The sequence below is a fragment of the Ictalurus punctatus genome, chromosome 22, assembly GCF_001660625.3.
Source record: "Ictalurus punctatus breed USDA103 chromosome 22, Coco_2.0, whole genome shotgun sequence".
Lineage (NCBI taxonomy): Eukaryota > Metazoa > Chordata > Actinopteri > Siluriformes > Ictaluridae > Ictalurus > Ictalurus punctatus.
Window position 1 is genome coordinate 661,664 of NC_030437.2, and position 27,265 is coordinate 688,928.

Consider the following 27,265-nt stretch of genomic DNA (forward strand, 5'->3'; position numbering starts at 1 on the left):
ATGTCAACTTGTGCAATCTTAAAGACAGTTAATTAAAAATGTATTTTTTAAAAACACCTACATCTGCTTTTCCGTGTGGTTCCGCTGCATTTAACACCTTCGAAACATGAATTTAAGACATTTTAATGATAATTACGGCCTTATATTTTACATTAAGCAATTTAACGAATCGATTGAGTAAATGATTCAATGAGTCACTCAACACACTGAAAGACGAGAAAAGATTCGATTCACTTGATGACGTCACTCTTTACTTTATTTACAAAATATTTCCTTAGCTTTTTTATTAGGTGTGAATTGTACTCTGGATTGGAGACTTTACAGATGCCATCAGTCATTATGAGATAATTTAATGAATAAAATACTGAATTTGTGGTGAAGTTATTTCCCCTGTATGTATCTTGCAGGACACACAGACCCTCACCATGTCCTGCAGTATTTCAGATCCATCCTGCACAGCGGTCCTGTGGACATCATTCCTGGAGGATAAAATTCCTGCACATCATTTTTCCCTTCATGGAATTCCTCCAGGTGTTTCTACAGAAGGAGCTGAAAGTCCTGTAGGACATCTACATAATGTTCCTGCAGGTGTTTCTACAGGAGAAGGAGCTGAAAGTCCTGTAGGACATCTACATAATGTTCCTGCAGGTGTTTCTACAGGAGGAGCTGAAAGTCCTGTAGGACATCTACATAATGTTCCTGCAGGTGTTTCTACAGGAGGAGCTGAAAGTCCTGTAGGACATCTACATAATGTTCCTGCAGGTGTTTTGTAAGGGCACTGTTATCCATAGGCCAAATGATCTATAAAAGATATCCAATGCTCTGCAATCATACGCTTGTGAGGCTAGACGGTTACCATAACAACCAATAGCAAGTGCAGCAGATAAATGCGATTCACACCAAGAGGAACTCGATGAGTAAGTGTGCCCCATGCCGTGTTCTGACCCACTGATCCATAATGAGATTCACTGACAGCGAGGTCCATCATCAGTGATTAGAGATTATACTGATTAATACTGCAGCTGTAGATTTCTCACACAGTAAAATAATACATGTTTATCAAGTGGACAAACTGAAGGACACTTACGCTCGATGTGAAGATACACACGATGGAACTATAAGAGAACCACACTCGAACATATTTCTTTATCAGTCCAGCACGATTGTAGTGTTCTTCAGGATTTTAAACAAATACAGTAGTTTATCACCTGAGGCATTTAGTATAGTTATAAAAATACATTACATACAAAAAGCATATAGAACAAATGTATTAAAATGTTTCATTCCTTAAAAATATAGTTATATGAGGAGGGCGTTCTGTTCTTCACAGTATTATATATATAAATTCTCTTAAGAGATGAGAGAATCACGTGACAGTGTGTGAACTTTCAGAAGCATAAATGCTTTATTTTTATAAAACTTCACATCGCAAAATATGTCTTTAAATCTTTTACACAAAATACAAAATTTACAAAACGCATTAAAAAAAAAAAGTACAAGGAAAAAAGATGAAAAGATGACTGATGAAACTAAGACTGAAATATTTGGAAAAAGCACACAGCACTACATCTGGTGTAGAAAGGGCACGGCCTATCATCATGAAAACATCATCATCATCCCAACTGTAAAGTACGGTGGAGGAAACATCATGATTTGGGCCTGCTCTGCTGCATCAGGGCCCGGCCAGCGTGCAGTCACTGAGGGGAGATGAATTCCCGAGTAAATCAGACAATTCTTCAGGATAATGTGAGAAAGTCTGTGCGCCAGCTGAAACTGTGTAGAAGTTGGGTGATGCAGCAGGACAACGATCCAAAACACCGGAGCAAGTCCACAACAGAATGGCTTCAGAAAAACAAAATCTGCCTTTTGGAGGGGCGGAGTCAGAGCCCAGACCTCAACCCAATAGAGATGCTATGGAATGACTTGAAGAGAGCCGTACACACGAGACGTCCAAAGAACATGACCGAGCTAAAACAGTTCTGCAGGAAGAACGGGATAAAATTCCTCCTGAACGATGTGCAGGTCTGATCCACAGCTACAGGAAGCGCCTGGTTGAGGTTAATGCTGCCAAGCGGGGGGTCAACCAGTTATTAATTCTAAGGGTTCACTTACTTTTTCCACTGCCATGTTGAATGTTGAATGAGTGTGTTCAATAAAGACATGAGGGATCAGAATTTTTTGTGTTATTCTTTTAGACACATTATATTTGTCAATACCCCTGACTTAGATGAAGATCAGATCACATTTTATGACAAATTTATGCAGAAAACCATGAAATTCCAACGGGTTCACATACTTTTTCTTGCCCCTACAGACGGACTGTCTAACTGAAAACTTTAATAGATTAAAGTGAATTGTATTCTGCACGGGCTGGCAGTGGATGGAGTGTAACATGAGTAATGCCGTCAATAGTTTTATACGATGTGGCTCATCTACACTCTGATTAATTATCTCATCATACACTCTGGACCTGGCCTAAGGGTTCTTTAAATTCGACTCTTCTCCTGGATGGTTACCGTTTCCATTCTGCTGGAGGAGAGCGAGTCCGCTGTTAGCATTCTCACGGAGCTGCTGATTTTCTCTCCTCAGACGCACATGCATCACAGATACAACCGCAAGCACAGATACACCAGCAGCAGCATCAGTATCAGAACAACCACCCACACTGGTACACCTTCCTGCTGCTTGATGTCTAAACACGGCTCTGTAAAACACACAGAGAGAGAAACGACCCTGTGAGTCCCATTCCAGCGTCACACATTATGTACAGCATGTGGTGATGAAGCACGGCTCTGATACCAACTTTAACATGCAGCAGAACCTCTCTCAGATATTCTCTCTTCACTTCTACACCCAGGTGCAGCCTACAGCCTTCTGTTCTTTCCACATCAAACCTCTACATCATCCATTATTCCAGGATTGACCATCAACACATCTCCTGACTCAGTGCAGTGTGCACACTGGTCCTGTGTGTGTGTGTGTGTGTGTGTGTGTTTTAAGCCTGATTCTGCAGGAGTTTATTATTTAGTTTAGTGTGGAGTTGAGCGTCAGATCTTTTTAATAAATATAAAACTAAATATACAGAAGAAACAGAGGAATCTGCAGGACAGACAATATCATATATATATATTTATAGACGTACCAGGGGCACTGCGGTGTCTTCGAGAGCGAGTCTGGGACACGGGTTCATCTACACAGAACAGAAACATCACAACATGAGTACTCTGCAAGACGTCACACACTGAGTCAGGATAGAAAGGGTGTTGATGTGGTGAAGGTTTGATCCATATGAAAGTGTCAGGAGGTAAAAACACACTCCAAACACAATCAGACTTTATTTCTATTGGACGCTGCAGCAGGCGGAATTTACACAGAAAGGCTTACGGTGCTTTTAAAGTGAAGGAAAGCCGTGTGCTGATTTGGACTTCCATACAGAAAGGTAGGTGACACCAGAGGAGGCGTGAGACACCGATACAGATCTACAGAGCTCTTATTGATCGTTCCAGCACTGATGGAGAACTGCTGTGGGTCTTGCAGAGTGATGTTGTGATGTAGTCTGACTGACTTCCTGCTTTATTAACTACATGTGCTCTCTGAGCGCTCTAGAACCCAATCCAGTGTGTTCTGCAGGGAGACGAGCTCTTTACTGTTGTGGATTAACACACAGGCTTGAGCATGCCATGACTGTGAGGGTCAGTGTAAGAGCCATTATGGTCTACTGAATGACTGTTGTAATTCCTTGGTTGAACACTGGGTGGTCTTGTCACTTAGGAAGTGTTGTAGGGTTGTTTCTGACGCGTGAGATCCAAACAAGACACAATTCCAGCCTCGTACTGCTTTTATCAACTTTATTCTTCACAAAGCTTTTAGGTGTCATTTTAATCTCACAGTCCCAGTGCACAACTCTACAACACACACCTCTACTGTCTCAGCACATACGGTTTTACACCCAGACAGTCACTGTATAAAAGCAGTATTCAGTATAATTCAGTATAACTGTTACACGTACACAGACACTTTCTTACCTCTAATTGGGGCCGTTACGATGGCTATAGTCTCATTATTCACGAGATCCCGTACTGTGTAGATCCCACTGTCAGAGACGTCTCCATCTTTAATCTGAAGAGTGTTGAGGAGAGACGCTCTCTCTTTATAATCTGGCCTGCACTGGATCTTCTCCTTGTCCACGGTGCAGATCTGCAGGTTTGATGGTTGTACAGCATCACTCGGAGTAAAACTCACCTCCACCAGGTCAGTGAGGGGTAAGTACACGTCTATGGGCTCGCCTGGTTCAAACGAGTGGGAAAACTCTTGAGCTAAGGAGAGGAGATAATTAGAAAATGTTTTATAGGAGCTGTGTGTGTGGTATTAAAGCTCAAAATATGTATAACATTTGATAAGACAAAACCTAATGTGAGGACCGAAAATGTTAGTTATGGATACAACCGCTGGTTAAAATGGTAAATGCCGCACTTATATAGCGCTTTTGTCCAAAGCGCTTTACATTGTATCTCATTCACCCATTCACACACACACACCAATGGTAGCAGAGCTGCCATGCAAGGCGCTAACTTGCCATTGGGACCAACTTGGTGTTCAGTGTCTAGCCCAAGGACACTTCGGCATGTGGAGTCACGTGGGCCGGGAATGTGGAAGGTCTTCAGCAGCTGACTGAAGAAATTTGGGTTCGAAATCAAAAGATAGATGTGAGATGATGGATCAGAATTTCAGCTTTCATTTCCTGATATTTCCATCTAAAATGTGTTACACAAGTTAGAACATGGGACCTTTTGTTTGAAATCACCCATTTTTTTCAAGTGATCAAAAATATTGGAACATGTGATTGACAGGTGTTTGTTAACTAGGTGTGTCCTGTTAGATCAAATCTTTAAACAATTAAAGAGTCCATGTTTGAGCTCTGGGTTTGCCTGTAAAGGCATTTGTTATTAAAGGATAAACCAACGTGGAGACCAGAGAACTGTCTATGGGAGAAGAGCGAGCCATTTTGAAGCTGAGAAAAGAGGGAAATTCTATCAGAGGCATTGCACAAGCATTGGGTATAAACAATAAAATCATTTGGAATGTCCTGAAAAAGAAAGAAACCACTGGTGTATGGAGGAACAGACACAGAACGGGTCGACCAAGGAAAACAACAGCTGATGACAAACATTGTGAGCGCTGTGAAGAAAAACCCAAAAACAACAGTCAGTGACCAACAACAACCTCCACAGGACAGGGGTGAAGGTCTCACAATCCACCGTTTGAAGAAGACTTGGAGAGCAGAAATATAGAGGACGTGCCACACGATGCAAACCGCTCATCAGCAGTAAGAATCAGACAGAGATGAGTCACAAAAGTTCTGGAACCAAGATGAACCTCTACCAAAGTGACAGAAAGACCAAAGTGTGGAGAAAGAAAGGATCTGCTCATGGTCCAGAACATACAAGCTCATCTGTGGAACATGGTGGAGGTAGTGTCATGGCTTGGGCTTGCATGGCTGCTTCTGGAACATTCTCACTGATCTTTATTGATGATGAACTCATGATGGAGCAGCAGAATGAATTCAGAAGTGTACAGGAACATTCTGTCTGTAGATTTACAGAGAAATGCATCCGAATTAATACATTTTTTATTATTTATATAGTGCTTTTTGCAATAGACATTCTCTCAAACAGCTTTACAGAAATATCAACACGGTATACAAACATTAAAAGTGCGAATTTATCCCAAATGAATCAGGAGGAACTTCATCATGCAGCAAGACAATGATCCAAAACACACACTTCCACCTCAACACAGGACTACAACTGAAAGAGGCTGCAGTAAAAACCTGGAGAAGTTTCACAGAAGAAGAAACCAGCAGTTTGGAGTCAGTGAGTCGCAGGATTGATGCAGTTACTGCGAGTGAGGGAAATGCAACCAAATATTATGTGTTATTTACCATAAGACTCTGTTCCAATACCTTTGCGCACCCAAAAACTGGGTGGTCTGTCACCAAAGGTGCCATGTTCTGAACTGTGCAACACATCTAGATGTAAATATGAGGAAATGAAAGCTGAAATTCTGATCCATCTCCTCATTTCCATCTTTTGATCTCAAACCCAAATGTCTTCAGTGTATAGTGAAGGACTGTTCCAATACTTTTGTGGGAACTGCATCTCCATGTCTGTGGTCCACCCAGTGTATTAGCCTCTGTGTCCTTTAGAAAATACTCAGGACATGTACATGTCTGTATGAGTGTCAGAATTACCATCAGTGTATTAATAACATGAAGCTACACTCACTGTCCACTTTATTAGGAACACATGTACACCTGCAGCAGAAGACCACATCAGGTTCCACCAAGAACAGGTATCTGAGGCTATCACGGGCACAGACTCACCCAAACTGGACAGATGAAGACTGAATATGTAAAAATAAATAAATAAATAAATAAATCACCTGGCCTTTCTCCAATCTTCAGCTATTCTGACTGGGTGAGTCTGTGCCTATGACAGTCTCAGATCCCTGTTTTTGGTTTTTCACACCATTGTGTGTAAACTCTAGAGACAGTTAAAGTCACAGAGATCAGACTGTGTCTTCATTCTGATGTTTGATGTGAACATGAACTGAAGCTCTAGTCCTGGATCTGTAGGATTTTATGTGCTGCACTGCTGCCACATGATTGGCTGATTAGATAATTGCATGAATGAGTAGGTGTACAGGTGTTCCTAATAAAGTGCTCTATACTGTATAACATTATATAAGTGATATTTAAGTTTAGTGCTCATCACTTTCCCTGCAGTTCCTTACTGAATAGCATCGGTGCTGTTCAGTTCACTTCAATGGGATTTAGAGCCCATGTTCTGATGTGGTTTAACAAAAAGTTATAATAATAGCCATAATAATATGTTTTATACAGCTCAAATGAGTACAACAAATCCTCACAGCTTTATTAACTGTACACAAATAGAAACATGGAATACAAGAACACTGCTGTTGTATAAATGCCAGAGTCGTATCTCCCTGCAGGTCTGACCTGCTTTCCCACTGAAGATAAGCAGGGTTGAGTCTGCTCAGTACCTGGATGGGAGACCTCCGGGGTAAAACTATGGTTGCTGCTGGTTGCCAGCAGGGGGCAGTGGGTCTAATGCCCCAGTATAGTGACCGGGACGCTATACTGTAAAAACAGCAGTGTCTTTCAGATGAGACGAACCGAGGTCCTGACTCTCTGTGGTCATTACAATTCCCAGGACACTTATGGTAAAGAGTAGGGGTATAACCCCGGGGTCCTGCCCAAATTCCCCCACTGACCCTTCTCTATCATCATCTAATCATCTCCATCTCTGAACTGACTACATCACTCTCTCCTCTCCACTAATAGCAGGTGTGTGGTGGGAGTTCTGGAGCAATATGGCTGCTGTTGCTTCATCCAGGTGGAGGATACACACTAGTGGTGGTTAAGGAGACACCACCACCCCATACAGTGTGAAGTGCTTTGAGTGTCTAGAAAAGTGCTATAACTAGCATGTGGTCTCCATTTTAGTTTACTACTAGGTACTCCATATTATTACTCTCCACAGTAGATCAATAATAAATGTAGAGTATAAATACTCACGGGACAATGTAAAGACGACTTCACAGACGGTCTCAGAGACACACTTGGCCATGTAGAGTCCTCGAAGGCTGTAATCAGCTTTCAGCATGGTCAGGGAGGAATTCCCCTTCAGGTACTGTTCATAAGAGACAATAAACCCGTCTTTAGACCAGCACGAGACGCTGCTACACCTGACCAGAACATCGTCCTGCTTCTGAAACCTGGTCCAGGTCAGTTCACCAGGGCACTGCACAGTACAGGGGAGAGACGCCGACTCATGCAGATTCCCAAACACCTTCTGTCGGTCTACGGACAGCACCACACAGGGGACTGGGGGAGGGGGAGAGAGAGAGATTTATACATTCCCATCACTGCACATGCTGCTTCAGTACACACGTACAAAATAAAAGTCCTTACCTAGCAGTAATATCACTCCTGCATAGAGATGCATGATGGCCGGTGTCGATCCTTCTGGAGGAAAAGGGGGAGGCTTTAAAAACAGGTTAATGGTTCAAATTAAAAGTGTGGAATTCAGAACTCTACAGTACAATCTCTTCATTAGTGTCTTCCAGTGTTTTGGGTAGAGGGTCAGTCATTCTTTAAAGAAGTAAATGTAGTAAATTACTAAAGCGGACTCCCCCTGTTGTACAGAGAGATATATATATATATATATATATATATATATATATATACACACACACACACACACACACATACAAGAATTAGAGTAACTAAATGTTTAAGTGTTCACACAGAGAGCGGTTTAATGGTTAAACACACATTAAGAATATAATTGAACGTCAGCATGGACTCTTCTAAAGATTGGATTCAACACTAAGAGGAGCTTGTAGCTGTACATCAAGTGTCTATATCTCGGGATGGACGCTGAACTACAGCTGATCTAATCAGGGAGGAAATAATCCACACACTGTGTCAAACATCGAGGGCTCTCCATTACCAAATCCCAAATAAATTACTTTTGGTCTTCTGAGAGCGTCTGATCTAACATGGTAAATAAAACGAAAGGAAAATGTGTTGTTCTGCTGTAAACTGATCTTCAGCAGGGGTTCTCTCTGAAACAAACCAACCTCAGTGAAAGAAGTGACGTCATCAACCAAGGAAGCTAACGCTAGCTCAATATCAATCATTTACTTAATACGTAACCACAGCTTCAAAACAAATATAACGTATAACCGTATATATTATATGACTGTAGCCTATTACGACCTCAGATACGTTTTACACTGAAATCACTCAGGAGTTTCAAAAGCAAAAAATAATTTATTTAACAAATAAAAAGAAGACCATAGTCGTGTATTATAAGCGGACTTGGCAACCGTGTGTATTCTGACTGGCTGGTGTACTGCACCAACCCTTCATGCTACATCTGTTAGCTACATCCAGAAGTCAGAAACATGCGTTTATTAAAATGAATCGTTATTGAGGAATAAATGATCACGATACAAACAGATTGTTTTATCTCCCAGCATTATTCCACTGACTGGAAGTGTTATATTTACATTCATTTCATTAAAATGATGGAGAACCTCAGCTAGCTAGCAAATAGTAGCTCAGTCACTCATGACTTTTCCCGACACACTATACGTGTGAAAATTATACCTCTACAATTTAACATTGTACATATTCATTTATAACGCTGTACTTCACACTTCAGAGCTGTCAGATGTTACGGTTTAAATCACGTTTCAGGTTACAGCACGCATGCTCATGTACAAGTGTCCATCACTAACATGGGCGGGGCGAGAGGCGGACCCACTGCTCGTCCCACTGTATCTACTGCACATGCTCCAGCTGTAGTTTTCACTTTTCAACCCACAAAAGGATTCAAAAACACATGATAGCAGTGAACGGTGGCGTGGTGTGAACTCATACACAGTCACTGAGTGGACACATCATTAGGAACGGGTGAAGATATCTGACTGGATCGTTACTGCATTCCTACTAGTACAGTTCCATCACACGGAGCCAGCTTCACTCCATAAATACTGATGTGGGCTATAAGCTAGTGGTTAGGAGCTGAACTGAGGAAGGTGTTTCTCCAGCAGGTTCCTGTTGGTGTTGGTGTTAATGCTGTGTTCTGGAGAAGGAGAGGAACACAGTGACAGCACCAGGAGAGAAAGATAAAGCAGCTGAAACTTCAGGATGTTCACAGGACAGAAGGGCAGTAAAAGCACTGCTAGGGTTTACTTCTCACTTATGGAGGCTTTCAGACTTTTAGGATGTTGCTGAACGGACGTCCATCCTGGTTAACTAGCTCGTTTGCATTATGCAGTGACGTCACACCCCTCAAACCCCGCCCATGAACAGCCTGACGTAACTCCGCCCACCAGCTCGAGACTTAAGCAAAATCCGACACAGTCACACAGGCGAGAGAGAGGATTCTAGATAGTGACAGCAGTGAAAGTTCAGGCGATGTTGAAACCGAAACTGATAGAGACGCAGACTCTCCTGATTCAGACCCTGATCCGTCTCCATCTTCAGCATCAACCAGTGCGACTGACACTGCAGGGGTCTGGAGTCAGAACCTGACCATCTCTGTGCATTCGTGAAAACACCACCTGCTGCTCTGATTATCACCAGAAACTTGACTTTTAAAATGCATTTATTTATTTGTTTATTATTATTTACTTGAATTTATTCAAAGGCACTGACCACGCTGAAGCTTGTATGGTACTTCTAAATGAGTAGAAGGATTTCAGCGAGCATTTTTCATCATTTCCCTAAAGAATTGTGGTCTAAGTGGAGTATAAACACTGAACTGCTTCATTTTCAAAGTAATATTACACAAATACTTTATTATAAGTTGTTTCAAGGCCTAAAAATGTTCAAATTAAAATGTTGATTTTGGGGGCAATTTTGGCCTGGGAACTCAGGGTTGGCGTGCTGTTTCTATGGGAATATAGGGTTGTGGGACATAATACTCACACACTCACACACACACACACACACACACACACACACACACACACACACACACAGTATTTCAGTATAGACGAGTGTAGTGTATCAGGGAGGAGTTTATATTTAATAAGTGATAGTTTGTGTGTTTATTAAATGAAACAATAATCTACATGTGAGTAAATAATCACTCCAACATTTCATCCCATGACCCGTCCGTGTAAATAATCTACTGCAGTGTTAATATCACCTGTGTAACATCTGGAGGAAGTAGATTCACTACTCACCTGAAATAATAACAATAATAATAATAACAGATCTCCAGCAGTGATCACACACAGCAGCTCTGCTAGCTCCGTTAGCTCCGCTAGCTCGAACACAAACACCGGCTCTAATCTCTAATAACTCTACAATAACTGTGATGTCGATAATAAAATCCTTTTGTTATGAGGAACAAAATACATCTACTTTCCAATCGCAGAGGTAAAATAATTAAAAATTAATTAAAAACCAGATTTAAACGTCGTTATCGAGGAAGAGGGACAACAGCAGCAGTAGCCTGTTATCGCGAGACTCCAACATGTCCGTGTCCCGTCACTCCCCTTTACGCAGTACGATGGGCGTTCCTTGCGTCATGACGTCACGGATCTTCACTCTTAAAACTAATCCTGACATCTTTAATCAGCACAGCAAAGTGTGTTTAAGTGGAATATTCTACTGATTTAATAACTCTGGATATAAATGTGTTTTATTAAATAGCTGAGAATCTAATAGTGTTGTTATTTGGAATCTAGATTTATTTCTAGGTGATTTTAGTGAATCAGATTAAAATGGTGTTTATAGATCAGGACACAAAGCAAACAGGAGAGTTTTATGGTGGAATTACAGAAGAAAAAGACTGAATCATATGAATCCATATTAATCAGGACTAGAGAACTTCCTGGTCAGGGTTGTGGTGGATCCGGAGTCTATCCCACTAACACTGGCTCAGGCCATCTTCTCCATCACTCCTTTATCTACTCGATCTACCAGTCTGCAGTGGTATGGACCAGTTTAATCAGCTGTACATGATGTTCCACTGACACCATATCCCCTGATATTTATTACACAGGATATTCTAGAAGCATATCTGCATCACAACATTTAGTGTAGGAGCTCCACAAAACCCATCAGAGTACGCTAGTACAGGTCCTCTCTCAAAACTCCACCAAAAGAGCAGTGTTCTCTCCCCAGGAACCACAGAGGAACCTCAGAGGAGCACATGGACATGTGACTGTGCAATGATCTGTGCAGCTGTTTTCTGATCTCTCTAATCTGAACCGAATCAGTTCATCTGCTGGTTACGAAGATCATTTCATAGAAATCCTACAAATTATGGAAGTATAACAGTGCCACATGTCCTCAAGGCAAAATGGCATGTTGAATTACATAAACTGAATAAACACATATCGTAATAATACTTGAATTAGTTTCTTCTGCAGCTCGTTGGGTTTGTCTATTTTGATTGAAAATAAAATTCCAGCATTCATAATTCAACACACACACACACACACACACACACACACACACACACACACACACACACACATTCACCTTCATAAAATACAGTTCCAAAATATTCAGCTGTTAAAGTCCCATCATCATTATTCATCAGGTAATATTTCAACGTTATTTCTCAACCTCACAAGTTCAGGCTGCAGGTGTACAGTGGAAATAGAGAACATTTTGAGATTGTTAATGTGAAATAAAGTGACCTCACGTCAAACACATCAAACCCTGAAGCACAGCAGCAGAAGAGCACGTTGGTGTGAACCAATCAGGATTGTTCCTCTGAGCTCTCTGATCAACAGAGGCGTCTCATCCCTCAGAACTGTCCCTCACTGTGTGTAAACACTACAGAGTGATGTGTGTGAAAATCAGCAATTACTGAAATCCTAAAACTTGGTACCTACAACCACGCCAGGGTTAAAGTCACACAGATCACACCGTTTCTTCATTCTGAGGTTTGATGTGAACATGAACTGAAGCTCTTGACCTGGATCTGCAGGATTTTATACACTGTGCTGATTAAATCACTGCAGAAATGTGCAGGTGTTCAGGGGTTTTAATACAAACACTGAGTGTTTAACAGAATATAATATAATAACACAATAAAGGAATGCAGCTTTCAGCACAATATGGCCTTCATCTGGCTGTAACTAAATCAACCGCTGTTTCATAACTTAAGTAAGAATATAGAAATATTTGTTCTAGCGTTATAAGAAATGACTTCATCTTTACATCAGAACAGAACTGATTTTAACCCACAGACACATGATGAGGTCGAATCCCTGATTTCTGTGTTTATAACCAGGAAGTAAATGAAGATCAGGTGACCAGTGCAGCAGGCTCACCGAGTTAGAACACCACCACCGTGTCGCGAGGGCTACTGGAGGTAGATTACTGTTCCAACAGAAAAATGTTCATTCCCATGAGTTTTTAAAGTGAGGGCCAGATACAGAAGAGATGGATTACTGCAGTTTGTAGCCAGCGTTACACACAGGAGCGATATGTGAACGAGAATTACATATACAGTGAGAGTGATGGTATATACAGATTTAGTATTTAATATAAGTATTAACAATAATAAGGGTAAAAACGATTGAACCTGACTGCCTCCAGGTTGATGATTCGTCAGCACCGTGCTGATTAATGACTGTATCGCCATAAAAGAGCCATCTGTATAGTCCGTGATAAAGATGTAACAGGTGAATATGTCTGCATGTCCATTCATCCAAACAAATACTCCATTTAATATACTCGTATAAGTCATGTAAGGAATGCTGGCGGTGCCGTGATCAGCCATGTTGATGTGACATCACGGGTTGAGAAGACACCATCCCGAATAAACCTGTGCTGCGTCCATGACAACTCGACTCTACAGGACAATGTACATGTGCAATAAAGTGCAGAGCAGGTCCGAATGAAACATTCCTCTTTCTCTTATTCATTCACACTGCAGTAATAATTGTGTGTTAAGAGTGTAAAGTGTCGTTTCTTCAGCACTGAAAATGGCCACAGGATGGACTTCATTCAGCCGTGTGTTGTTTGTAAACAGGGAATGTAGCATGGAGGAATTTAGGAGTTTAAGTGACACACTCCTTACACGCCCGGAAGCAACGTTTCTCATCTCAGTGACGTCATTTTAGAATAAACTGTTTTATGCTCTGGTACACAAACTGCCTTGTTAAGCTAATATAATACTACAGTGGATATAAAAAAGTCTACACACCCCTGTTTAAAGTGGATTGTGGTGCAGAACATTGAGGTGTCTGCTAGTAAACTGTAGATGAAAAGGAATGTCACCTTTCAGCATGATAATGACCCAAAGCACACGTCCAAATCAACAAAGGCACACGTAACCAAAAGAAGTTCAGTGTTTTTGAATGAGCTAGCTCGAGCCCAGACCTGAATCCAGCTAAAAATCTGTGGGGTGACCTGAAGAGGATTAGTTCCGGGGTGTGCACACTTATGCAACCTGGTTATTGTACGTTTTTTAACTTAATTTTTAAACGCTGTAATTTCACCATGAGGGGAAAAGTTCTGACGATTTGTCTTAGTGTCATTCTTTCACATCACAAATACCTGCAGTTTCAACAGGGGTGTGTAGACTTTTTATATCCAATGTAGCTAGCTGGAATTAGCTTAGCTGATGACACCAGAGCAAAACTACTGAAATTATTACATGCATTCAGCAAAATAAAAGTTCTTATTAGATAAATACATACACTTCTTCATGAAGAATTAGGTGACTAAAATAATAAAATACAATTAAAAAAATATATATTATATATATATATATATATATATATATATATATATATATATATATATAAATGAATTAGTTTTTATTCTAAAGTAAAATTCACAGTAAGCCTTCTGACTGAATTATAACTAAAAGAGCTATTTTTCCTCCAGAAGAAAAGATACTACAGAATGTAAAATCTCACTCTGCTCCAGCTGTGTGCTGCTGCCTGAAGTTGTTTAACTCCGCCCTCTTCTGACTACACCACTGTTCAATGTCAGTCAGATTGATCTCGGTCTCTGAGATGATGTCGGAGCTCGTACCCTGCAGGTGTCCTGCTCCATCACCACTGAGCTGCTGTAAGCTCTTCATCACCTCCTCCATCTTCCCCATGATCTGCTCAATACACACCACATACACACACGTCATTATATAGTAACCACACACACACTCACTACACACACTCAACACACACACACACACATCATTACACACTAACCACATTACACAATGAAATCAGTCATTACACACCAACCGCACACACACATCATTATACAGTAACCACACACACTCACCACACACACAATCATTACACATTAACCACATTACACTGAAAACAATCATTACACACCAACCACAGACACACACACATTGTTATGCACTAACGACACTATCGTTATACACCAAGCACACACTCAGTACATCCTCTCACTCTCTCTCTCTCTCTCTCTCTCACACACACACCCCTTTAACAACAGTAACTGAATAAAAGTACAGACCCACCGATGAAGTGTCTCAGTTACATAAGCAGACACAGATAACGAGGTTCGTTGTGTTTAACTGTTCAAAGTTTTTTGCTGACTGTTTCCTATAGGCTATGATGTTAACTTGAGAGGAAAGTTTAATAATGAAATTAGGACAAAATATTGTTTCTGAAAAAACAGCAACAAATTTCTTTCAAATCTATCAGGAGAACGTCATGTAATGGGTTTCAGGAGATGGATGCAAATGCAGTTAAAGCTTTTATTTAAGAGAGGGACAGATAAAATCCAAAAACGTCAGGCAAAACCCGTGGTCACAAACAATCAAGGAGTCAGGCGATCGGCAAACGGGCATTAACTGGTCGAGGACAAGAATCGAGACAAGAGAACAGGATCAAAACTATGAAACAAAAATCTGAGTATCAAAGGCTTAGTACAGGCCTGGCAAGAAGACACAGAAACACTGTAACAAATAACAAAGACACACGAAAAAGGTGTAAAGGTGTGAGCAGAGCTTGGTTGGCTCTGTCATCATCCTCAGACAGGAACATGGCATGGGAGGCCGTGTCGTCTGCCTCAGGCGTGAACAGTATTTGGTAGGCCGTGTCCTCTGCCTCTATCAGGAACATGGCTGGATAGACCACTTCATTGGTCTCACACTGGAGCTCAGGAAATGAGGTCACTACGTTGACCTCCGGCTGGAGCTTGACGGGTAAGACTACCTCGTTGGTTTCAGGCCCATTGCTATAAAATAAGATTTTGTTGGCCGCAGAGAATGGTTAAACTTGCTCAATCTGGCAACAAGGCCTGAACTGTCCCTGACTTCTCTATTAGAGCTTATTGTAGTTCCCAATGTTGACCACTAGGTGCAAGAATAACTGTATGGCACTAAATGGGACCGTGAGCACACCTCATCTAGAAAAGTGCACAAATCAACAGTGTGTCTGTGTGTGTGTGTGTGTGTGTGTGTGTGTGTGTGTGTGTGTGTGTACATGCGCGCGCGTGTGTTCCTAAACTATAAACATACCCCTCCTCTCTCAGTCATCAGAAGTCCTTCACCTTCTTCACCACTGCACTCCATCAGCTCTGCTCTCTTCGCCTTGCAGAACAATTTGATCTGTTCTGAATATTTAGGGCTCTCTCTGTACCGTCGTTCCAGTTCCTTCATCGCCTCCTCTGCCTTCTGCACAGCCTCTGTGGCACCGACATGCCTTTTATTGCCCTGCTCTTTCCCAGGTCGGGCCTGCTGTATAAGCTTGTTCACATGCTCCAGCTGCTTGCTCACCTATTAAACATACATTAAACACACACACACACACACACACACACACACACACACACACACACACACCTTCTCATCTTCGAGGATCTCTGGGATTTTTATCCAAACCCTTCATGTTATAAACTGAACAGTAGTAATTAAATAACTCCAAGTTACATATACAGTGGTGTAATGTTTTGGAATGGCCAAGTCAGAGTCCTGACCTGAAACAAGCAGTTCATGTGAGGAAACCCACCAACATCCCAGAGTTGAAGCTGTTCTGTACTGAGGAATGGGATAAAAACCTCAGAGTCGATGTGCAGGACTGATCAACAGTTACCCCAAACGTTTATCTGCAGTTATTACTGCACAAGGGTCTCACACCACATACTCACAGCAAAGGTGCACATACTTTTACCCTTCACAGATATGCAATATTGGATCATTTTCCTCAATAAATAAATTACCAAGTATAATATTATTGTCTCGTTTGTTTAATTGTGTTCTCTTTATCTACTTTTAGGACTTGTTTGAAAATCTGATGATGTTTTAGATCATATTTATGCAGAAATGTAGAAAATTCTAAAGGGTTCACAACGTTTCAAGCACCACTGTATATATAAACTGTCTGAATTGACATGTTGATAAAGATTGCATTATATGTTGGTACTATAAAAGAGCTTTTGTGTTTTTTCCTCATTATAAAGACACTTTAGTAAGCGCTCACTCTTGTCTATTGTCTCACACTGAAGATAAAAGTAAGAAATCCATCCATCCATTATCTATAGCGATTGTCCTACAGGGTCACAGGGAACCTGGAGCCTGTCCCAGGGAGCATGGGGCCCAAGGCAGGGGAAACCCTGGACAGGGTGCCACCCATCGCAGGGCACAATCACATACACACTCGCACACTACGGACACTTTCAGACACGCCAATCAGCCTACCATGCATGTCTTTGGACTGGGGAAGGAAACCGGAGTACCCGGAGGAAACCCCCGCAGCACGGGGAGAACATGCAAACTCCACACACACAGGGTTTCAGGGGGAATCGAACCCCCGACCCTGGAGGTGTGAGGCGACCGTGCTAACCTCTAATCCACCGCACACACAAAAGTTTAAAATGCAGAACAATAAAATATAGATGATGTTTAAGAAGACGTGTCAGACGTCCTGATCTAGTGGTGCAGTGGGAAAATTAAATAAATAAATACAAAACAAAACACTTTATTTTATATACACACACACCAACACACACACACTCAGCTGCTTGATGCAGTCCTACTTACCTTGATGAACTCCTGATGGACTGCATTCTTCTGGTATTTTATACATAGAAAGAGAAGGGTCACCAGCAGAATCACCACCACCGGCACTATGAGTCCAATTATCCACCGAGGAAACTTCTCATCTACACACACACACACACACACACGTTACATCTATCCGTGACATTTCCCCTGCAGACCGCCAGGTTGCACCCTCCCTGAGACACACTGAGACACACTGAGACGTACCTGTCACAGAGACGGAGTACACACGGATGTCTTCTTTATTCTCCGTGTCCCGGATGGTGTAACGTCCACTATCACTGTGCGTCACGTCTCTCAGTGTGAGCTCTGGGTATCTGAGTGATGTTCTGTGTGTGTATTCAGCTTTACACTGTAGTGAGTGTTGAGTCACGTTACAGATCCATTCACCATCAGCTGAATCACTGCTTGTATAAATCACCTCCACTGGCTCTGGTACGGTCAGATCCAGGATCAGATCTCCATCATGCTTCACCTGAACTGCTGAGAACACGGCTGAGGAGAAAACACATTCAGCTGTATTTAGATTGAAAAAGAAATCATTCAAGCTGCATTCAGAGTCCAGAAATTGCGTGGGGAAAGTTGCTGGTATTCAGAGTCGGGTTACGCAGCTGCTTCAGTGGATTTTCTGAGCACCATGTTAAGATGATTAAAATCACCTGCGCATAGTTCACACTTCTGAGGTTGCCAGATTTTTCTTTAGTAGAGGTTTCAGAGACAGGGTTTTATAATAGTGTGAAGACCATCACCTTTAAATACAACCATCTTTACACTTGAAAAAAAATCAGGGATAGAAAATATGGACTGAAGAAGGAAATTATATTTTTCTTTTCTGTAAAATGTAAATTGCCATATGTCCAAGAAGCATCTCCTCCGATGTCCACTGTGTGAAAAACCCTTTTGTGCAAAGTGAAAATATGATAAGTTCATTAATACTGATGTGTGTGATTTCAGTACTAAACCCTGACTGTGTGATTAACTCCACTCTGAAAATGATCCTAATCATTCAGACTGAATGTTTTATCAGCAGTAGAAGAGATAAAGACACTCACTCTCAATGCTGAGGCGCACAGTAGAGATTTCTGAGACGCCACACTCACACGAGTACGTGTTCCTCATTCTGTAATCAGCTGCAGTGATGGTGAGAGAGAGATCTCCATCCTGGTACTGATCATAAGACATATTATATCCCTTCACCAGTGAGCTGCAGGACGTCTCATCACACCCAGCGAAGACAACATCTCGATTATTAAATAAAGACCATTTGACTGAACCAGAACATTTATATTCACATGAGAGAGTCACAGGCTGATGAAGCTTCACTGTTTTAGAACAGACAGCAGATAATACCGGAGCTGAAACAGAGAAGAAACTGAGAGTGAGAGTGTGCAGTGAGAGTGAGAGTGTAGAGTGAGAGTGTGCAGTGAGAGTGTAGAGTGAGAGTGTGCAGTGAGAGTGTGCAGTGAGAGTGTGCAGTGAGAGTGTGCAGTGAGAGCGCGCAGTGAGAGCGCGCAGTGAGAGTGCACAGTGAGAGTGTGAGTGTGCAGTGACAGTGAGAGTGTGCAGTGAGAGTGTGCAGTGAGAGTGAGAGTGTGCAGTGAGAGTGAGAGTGTGCAGTGAGAGTGTAGAGTGAGAGTGTGCAGTGAGAGTGAGAGTGTGCAGTGAGAGTGAGAGTGTGCAGTGAGAGTGAGCAGTGAGAGTGTAGAGTGAGAGTGTGCAGTGAGAGTGTGAGTGTGCAGTGACAGTGAGAGTGTGCAGTGAGTGTGTAGTGAGAGCACAGTGAGAGCGCACAGTGAGAGTGCGAGTGTGCAGTGAGAGTGTGCATTTGCAGTTATAGTGAGAGTGTACAGTGAGAGTGTGCAGTGAGTGTACAGTGAGTGAGAGTGTACAGTGAGAGTGAGCACTGAGAGTGTGCAGTGAGTGTACAGTGAGAGTGTACAGTGAGAGTGAGAGTGTACAGTGAGTGTACCGTGAGAGTGTACAGTGAGAGTGTACAGTGAGAGTGAGAGTGTACAGTGAGTGTACAGTGAGAGTGTACAGTGAGAGTGTACAGTGAGGGTAAGAGTGTACAGTGAGAGTGTACAGTGAGGGTAAGAGTGTACAGTGAGAGTGTACAGTGAGGGTAAGAGCGTACAGTGAGAGTGTACAGTGAGGGTAAGAGCGTACAGTGAGAGTGTACAGTGAGGGTAAGAGTGTACAGTGAGAGTGTACAGTGAGGGTAAGAGTGTACAGTGAGAGTGTACAGTGAGGGTAAGAGTGTACAGTGAGAGTGTACAGTGAGAGTGAGAGTGTACAGTGAGAGTGTACAGTGAGGGTAAGAGTGTACAGTGAGAGTGTACAGTGAGGGTAAGAGTGTACAGTGAGGGTAAGAGTGTACAGTGAGAGTGTACAGTGAGGGTAAGAGTGTACAGTGAGAGTGTACAGTGAGGGTAAGAGTGTACAGTGAGAGTGTACAGTGAGAGTGAGAGTGTACAGTGAGAGTGTACAGTGAGAGTGTGCAGTGAGAGTGTAGAGTGTACAGTGAGAGTGTACAGTGAGAGTGTAGAGTGTACAGTGAGAGTGTACAGTGAGAGTGAGAGTGTAGAGTGAGAGTGTACAGTGAGAGTGAGAGTGTAGAGTGTACAGTGAGAGTGTACAGTGAGAGTGAGAGTGTAGAGTGTGTGCAGTGAGAGTGTAGAGTGAGAGTGTGCAGTGAGAGTGTACAGTGAGAGTGAGAGTGTAGAGTGAGAGTGTACAGTGAGAGTGTAGAGTGAGATTGTAGAGTGAGCGTGAGAGTGTAGAGAGTGTAGAGTGAGAGTGTAGAGTGAGAGTGTAGAGTGAGAGTGTACAGTGAGAGTGTAGAGTGAGAGTGTAGAGTGAGCGTGAGAGTGTAGAGAGTGTACAGTGAGAGTGTAGAGTGAGAGTGTAGAGTGAGAGTGTAGAGTGAGAGTGTAGAGTGAGAGTGTACAGTGAGAGTGTACAGTGAGAGTGAGAGTGTAGAGTGAGAGTGTACAGTGAGAGTGTACAGTGAGAGTGTACAGTGAGAGTGAGAGTGTAGAGTGAGAGTGTAGAGTGTAGAGTGAGAGTGAGAGTGTAGAGTGTAGAGTGAGAGTGTAGAGTGAGAGTGAGAGTGTAGAGTGAGAGTGTAGAGTGTAGAGTGAGAGTGTAGAGAGTGAGCAGTGGTAGTAAATGTTGTGAGAGAGTGAACGACACTTACCAGTGGTGAATGTGAGGGTGAGTAAGAGCAGGACACAGTGGTGAACGCTGCAGGACTGCATGGCTGAGGAGACACAACACCACCATCAGTACTGCACAGGTGGAGAATAAAGCAGGAGAGAGAAACACACTCACAGCTACATTTTATCATTAAACCTGCAGTTTACTGGAATTTATTTAATCATAAAGTATTAATGAGGAATTCCACTGTAATCAATTATAGTAAAATAATCATTAATTGGGTGGTGTGATGAAGTGGAGTTACAGTTTCCACCCACAGCTGATTTTTTCCCTGGTGATTATTAAAATAACAGAAGCAGGACTGAGTTTCGTCTCATTAAAACACTGCACCAGCTTCACAGTGTCTGTTAGTGCTGTGTCGGGGTGAGGGTTCACTTCGGCTGTGCTGTCCACCAAAAACCGTCTGTGTTAAATGAACAAACAGAGTGATACTGAAGGGAGAGATTTGATCATTTGATTAGATAAAATATTGACGGACTCCTTCCAAAATTGACGAATAATACAGAGACTGTAGTAAATAGTTCACTTTGTGCATTTTAATGTAATTTTAGGGAATGTCTGGCTTCCTGTGTAGTCTTAAAGCAATCACCTGTGAACAGCACATCCCCAAATGTTTTATTCCTCATCAATTTACCAACAAACACATTTCTTTATTTATTAAAGAACTGCACATAATAGACTGAAAAAAGCTGATTGAATTTTTATCCATCAGACGTGTAGATCAGTTCCACACGACTGAATTCCTGCAGTGCGATTGTAGCTCACATCTTCTAACTGTGTTAATTATGGACCCAAGCACAGAAGATACGTAGGCACCCGATTGTTCTTCTGCCTTTTCTTCTTCTTCTGGCTCGGATGTCTATAGCAGCCATACAAATATCCTGACCAAACTGGGGCCTAGTGCTGCCACCACTCTAGCGCCACCATTTTTTCAAATTTGGCCCTAATTTGGAAGTATGTTTTTGATAACTTGTTTTGCTTCAATAAAAAAAAAAAAAAAAAAAAAAAAAAAAAAAAAAAAAAAACTGTATTGTGTGTTTACTCAGGTTGCCTTCGTTTTATGTTGTATTTCATTTGAAGATCTAAAACTATTTAGTACGAGATATACACATAAAAAGAAGAAATCAAGAAATACTTTTTCACAACACTGTAAGTGCCATTTTTGCTCCTCCTGAAAATACTGCCAGCTTTAATTTAATTCTATAGTTATACTTCAGTGCCAATGTCCTCGTGAAATTTCATAATAATTGGTTTACATTAATAATACTGTCAAGCTTTGTAGGCGGAGACGGAAGCAAGTGCAGGTAGGCAGATATAACAGTAATCCAAAGGGGTAAGGCGAAATCTGTGGTCGATAAACAGGCAGGGGTCGGGCGATCAGGCAAACAGACAAAACTAGGCAAGGCAGAAAATCGAGGTCGAGAGCAAAAACAATGGTCAAAAGTCACTTAGGCAAAACACGAGAATAAGGCTCGAATAACGGCAGAGAACAAGTCAACTGAACGTTTATTTCACAAATTCGCATTGTTTGACAAAGTCCTTAAATACCGCGTATGTTCCATGTGTGAGATTGGTTGCAGGTGTGTATAGTTAGTACTCCGGCGAAGGCAAGCGCGTGTTGGACACATAGTCCTCAGCGGCCATGTTTGTAGTTAGTGGTGTCTCTTGGGAAATGGAGTGCCGGTTGGCTGTGATACGACAAATACGTGCATCGATCACGCTCACTTTACATAATTCAAACTAGAAATTAGAAACTTGTTTAAATAAAGTTTCGTATAAGCACTGAAATAATGTTTGATAAGAAACTAAATTCTTTCATGCAAAATATATGCAATATGTTCTCTTAATTCTGAGCGACCACATATTCAGTGTACCTTTTATCCATTTATAGTTACATTTCATTTTGGTGAAGTTAGTTCCTGTTGTTACGTACGTTATAGCAGCTATAAACAGTCATTCCCTCACCATCCCTCTGTTTATTCTCTGTCTTTATTCTCTGTCTTTATTCTCTCTCTTCAAGTAAATAATAAAAATGCAGCTTATCATGTTTTCAAGAAATGCGCTGTGAATGAGCTGTTACTATAGAAACAATCATATATTAGAACGAGTGCATTAAAAGAAACCTGCCGTTATAAATCATCATTATTCAGTATATTCAGTATCTCAGTGTAATGACTGAAAATAAGACAGGTCGGGGATTTCTCACATTTACATCAAGCAACAAAAATTGATAACGGTGAAATTAGGTGAATTGTGTGCTTTATCGAGGTTTGATCAGCATCAAAACGATCGAAGTTACAGCGAGTTATTGGGGTTAGTCGTGCACTCTTTGGTCATCTTATTTTTGTGCTAGTAACAGAAAAAAGTAAAACACGAACGGTTTATAAATAATAAATAACTTGAAATCCAGACAGGAAAAGCAAAAAAAACATGTCACTTGGAGTTAGTTGTTTTGGAAATGATGGCACAATGCCAGCTTTCACTTTCACTTCCTCTTTTCTTCTTCTTCTTCTCCTCCTCTCTCTCTCTCTTCTCGTTTCTCTCTTCTTCCTTCTCTCTCTCTCTATTCTCTTCTCTCTCTCAGTTAAAGTCATGAACTCAGTACAGCCGAACTTTATTTTTTAGTTTTAGACCTTAAACCTCAGCTGAGCAGTTGATGAAAGTTTAAAACGCCACAGAACAGACCACACTTTAGAGCTCGTGACAGGGGGCGGGGACACGGGAAGAAGTGGGCGGAGTCGGATCTTTAAAGTGTGATGAAATAGGCAAGTGTCTGGCATTTTAAATGGCAGTGAGGATAATAAATATAGTCTGATAGTGTGGGGAGCAGACTGGGGAAGTCTGGAAGAAATGATGGATACACAAGAGTCTCAGGAAAGACATCAACAACTGAGAGAAAGGAAAGGAAAGGGAAAGACTGAAAAGTGGGGGAATGTTGAAGAATAGAGTGAAGAGAAAGTCCAGTCAAAATAAGGGTTAAGAGTGAGAACGCAACAGAACCAACTTTGATCAAATGAAGACATGATTGTGTATTTAATTTAATGCTAAATAAAAAACCTAAAGTGTAATGCAGTGTGAGTCTGTGTGTGGGAGTGATTTTTTTTCTTTGATAAAGGAATAATCTGTCATATGTTCAAGTACAGCATTGATTATAGTCACATGGTTTACATAAACATATTTTGGATATGTAATTTGCTTGGAAGCATCCGTGGGGAAATTGTATTTACTACATGTATAGTGTTGAATTTAGTTCCATAGGTAGCCATCCTTTCTGAGTGTGTTTAAAAGTCATGATTGTGTGTTTAAATGTTAGTGTGTGTGGTTTTCCTGAACACATCTTATCTCACCTCTACTTGGTGTGGTGGGTTTCATGGTAGGTTATGGAGCAGAGAATACATCTGTCCACAGGACGTCCACAGCACCCTATAATTTCCCCATGCTGTGGGAGCTTCTATCACTCAGACATCACCTGAAGTCAAACAAAACTATAATCCTAAAACTATCTTCTAAATGTGAGAATTTTCAGTATCAAACTCTGGATGTTGGGGGGGATTGGACCCCCTAATGTCCATACCATGGTTACACCCTTGGTTACACTAAACATTCAGATTCTTCTAGTGATGAAAACAAGTATTTTTATTGTTGTTGGTTAGTTAGCTGGTGAAGATACGACTGAGATCATGACTGATAAAGATGTGCTGAGTATTTTCTGTTAAATGAATGCAATGAAGCAGTGAATTATTAAAATAGTTAATTGTTTGTAACGGACAGCTGACCTCTACATGATTTGGACTTTATGTATCTCCTGCGATGGACTGGCACCCTGTCCAGGGTGTACCCCGCCTTGTGCCCGATGCTCCCTGAGATAGGCTCCAGGTTTCCCTGTGACCCTGAAAAGGAGTAAGCGGTAGAAAATGGATGGATGGATGGCTCGTGTATCTGAGGAATCTCAGATTATGTCTTTCAGATCATCCATCATGCCTTCCAGCTTCTTTTACCATGACTTCTACTAACTTTTATAAAGTGTGGTTTACCGTGGAGCATTCAGGTCTGGGGGATCTAAAATTAACACACACTGACTTCATGCATCCCACTTTTTTCATGCAGAGCAGAAGTATTTATATACATTGATAACAGCAGTGCGTGCACAGTTTCTACTGGTGAAGGGGCCAGACAGATAGACAAAACACACGCACAATGAAAATAAGTCTTTTCAAGAGACAGAAAATACATGGCAGTTGATCAGCTCATTTAAAGAGGTGATTAAATGTATACAGTCATTTACATAAAATTCCAAAAGGGAGAACAGTGGGTCCAGACGGAGATGCTGCATCAGTGTCACCACTACAGGACGTGAAAGGTGCGGTTTCTCTTTCTTTAGGTTCTATTTTTAAGATTTAAAGCCAGTCAAATTAAACATTATTTTGTTTCTCCACAGAGGTCAAACTGGAAGACCTCGTTCAATACATGCGAAGTGTTCCATCTAAGAGGAAAACACCAAGCTCTGAACTCCAGACACGGAGCAAATTTAGAAAATTCAGAAACTTCCGAGCGACATGATAGAAAAGATTAAACTCATTATACCCAACTACCGTTCGGCCAAAGATCTTCAGAGACAAGTACAGCGGTCTAAAAGAGGCGAGCATGTCTTCAACAACACAATTCTTACATTTCATTCTAAGTTATTGTTAAAAAACCTGCCAGATGCACTCACACTGTCTATTAATGATCTGTCTGAGTACAGAAGGCTCACAGAGGACGAAGTCTGTCTCACACTAGACGCCAGACACAGAGACTGAAATTCAACACAACATGGTGGTTCATTTTGTTGTGGCAGAGTTTTATGTGAATGTAAATTCAATCCTGTTTGGTGTTTAGTGTGAAGAGCTACGTTCTGCGTCACCAAGATTTGAACAGGCAGTATGAACTGAGTGTGAATAAAATCATAGACCTCATGAATGACCAGGAGATCTATGTGGATCAATTGGTCAAAGAAAAGTGTATTGATAAAGAGATAAAGAAAGGTCGCTAAAGTCGCTATCAGGTGAAAGCTAAAGTAGCAGCCATGTACAGAGATGAGCACGGTTTCGATCTGCTCTGCTGAATGTAATCCACCCTACAGCAGGAGAGGCAAGACAGAATGTGTTAAAATGAAAAGATTCATTAGAAGTGTATCAGAAGGAGGATTAAATGCTTTAGAATTGAACACTATTAAATTTTTTATTTTATTGTGCGATTATAAACTTCACCTGTTTTACTCCTCCCCTCAAGCGGATTTATTACCGACTTCACTCTTATTTCAGTCAGTTAGTGAGGAGCTCCGTTACCCAGCAGAGTCCTGTTCTACTTCCGGTATTGTGTTATTTCCGGTGAGTAGTGAACATAATTCCTCCATATTGTACACAGGTGATATTAACACTGCAGTAGTTTCTCCTGGTGTGTGTTTATTTATCTACATGGACGGATAAGACTCGATAACTCCGCACTTGTGTTTATGTTTTGCTGCTTTGATTTAATGTCCATTTTTAAAAGCGTTATACACATTGTTCTCCCTCTGTTAGAGGCTGTGTACAGTTTATTATGGACATTTGCATTTATAAATATTATATTTTCCCTATTTGTTTAATATTCTCGATTACATTTTTGTGTACATTTCTATATTGGTTTATTCCGTCGGGTAACCGGAAGCTACGAGCTCACGCGCGGTGAACGCTGGAAATAGTTTATATCGCATCTGAGAGTCGATCCTCCTTCTAAACTTTATCTTAAGCAGTGGCTTTTACTCGGTTCAGTGGCCGGTGTTTACGTCACTGCATGATGAAAACAGGAAGTAGCTGTATGTTCAGTCAGTGAAACTGGTCATAATGACGTCATAACCGGGGACAGAAACTGAAACCACAATATTTCAACAACATTCTAATAATCTCAAACAAACTAAACCCTAGCACTGCGTTCACTTCCCTTCTGTCCTGTGAACATCCTGACTATCTGTTATTCATGATGTATATTGTGTTCTGATAATAAATATTTAAATATGTTAAAGCGTAATGAATGTTTGGTTTATTCAGTCTGCGTTATCCTTTAATGCTCCATTATCCGCGCTCTTTAAGAGCGCGGATAATGATTAAAAAAAAAAAAGATAAGATAAAACAGGAGAGTTAAAGATACACAACATACCTATATAGAGGAGAAATGAGTCACAGCAGGACGGTCAGTGTTACTTCCACCAGAGTTTTACTCGAATGGAAAATTGCCGCTTTTCCTCCAGGGCTGTGGGCGGAGACTAAAGTAATCGATCCCAGAGTGCAGGGATGCGGGCGGAGACTAATGTAATCGATCCCAGAGTGCGGAGATCAGACCATCCTAATGGATGACTGATCAGCGTTATACTCGCTTGGATCATCGATGCACTAACACATAAAAATGGAATGACAGCGAAA

The 27,265-nt window shown here is 41.4% G+C and overlaps 1 protein-coding gene across 4 annotated transcripts; it reads right to left on the reverse strand.

Annotated features, from left to right (window-relative positions):
• Positions 1–4,765: 4,765 nt before the first annotated feature.
• Positions 4,766–27,105, reverse strand: LOC108255570 (uncharacterized). Of its 4 annotated transcripts, XM_017451629.3 has the most exons (12): positions 27,003–27,105; positions 24,602–24,715; positions 24,173–24,294; positions 20,806–20,868; positions 18,662–18,964; positions 17,817–18,104; positions 17,589–17,710; positions 16,068–16,325; positions 14,485–14,675; positions 7,994–8,047; positions 7,598–7,906; positions 4,766–5,588 (listed from the first exon to the last, which is right to left on the reverse strand). In XM_017451629.3, the coding sequence occupies exons 3-11, from the start codon at positions 24,195–24,197 to the stop codon at positions 7,852–7,854; spliced, it is 1,359 nt and encodes a 452-aa protein (XP_017307118.1). In that variant the 5' UTR covers positions 24,198–24,294; positions 24,602–24,715; positions 27,003–27,105; the 3' UTR covers positions 4,766–5,588; positions 7,598–7,851. The 4 variants fall into 4 exon arrangements, with proteins under 4 accessions (XP_017307118.1, XP_053530479.1, XP_053530477.1 ...); XM_053674504.1 differs by lacking the exons at positions 4,766–5,588; positions 7,598–7,906; positions 7,994–8,047 and adding an exon at positions 12,585–13,213 and having other exon boundaries at positions 18,710–18,964; XM_053674502.1 differs by lacking the exons at positions 4,766–5,588; positions 7,598–7,906; positions 7,994–8,047 and adding an exon at positions 12,585–13,213.
• Positions 27,106–27,265: the final 160 nt, after the last annotated feature.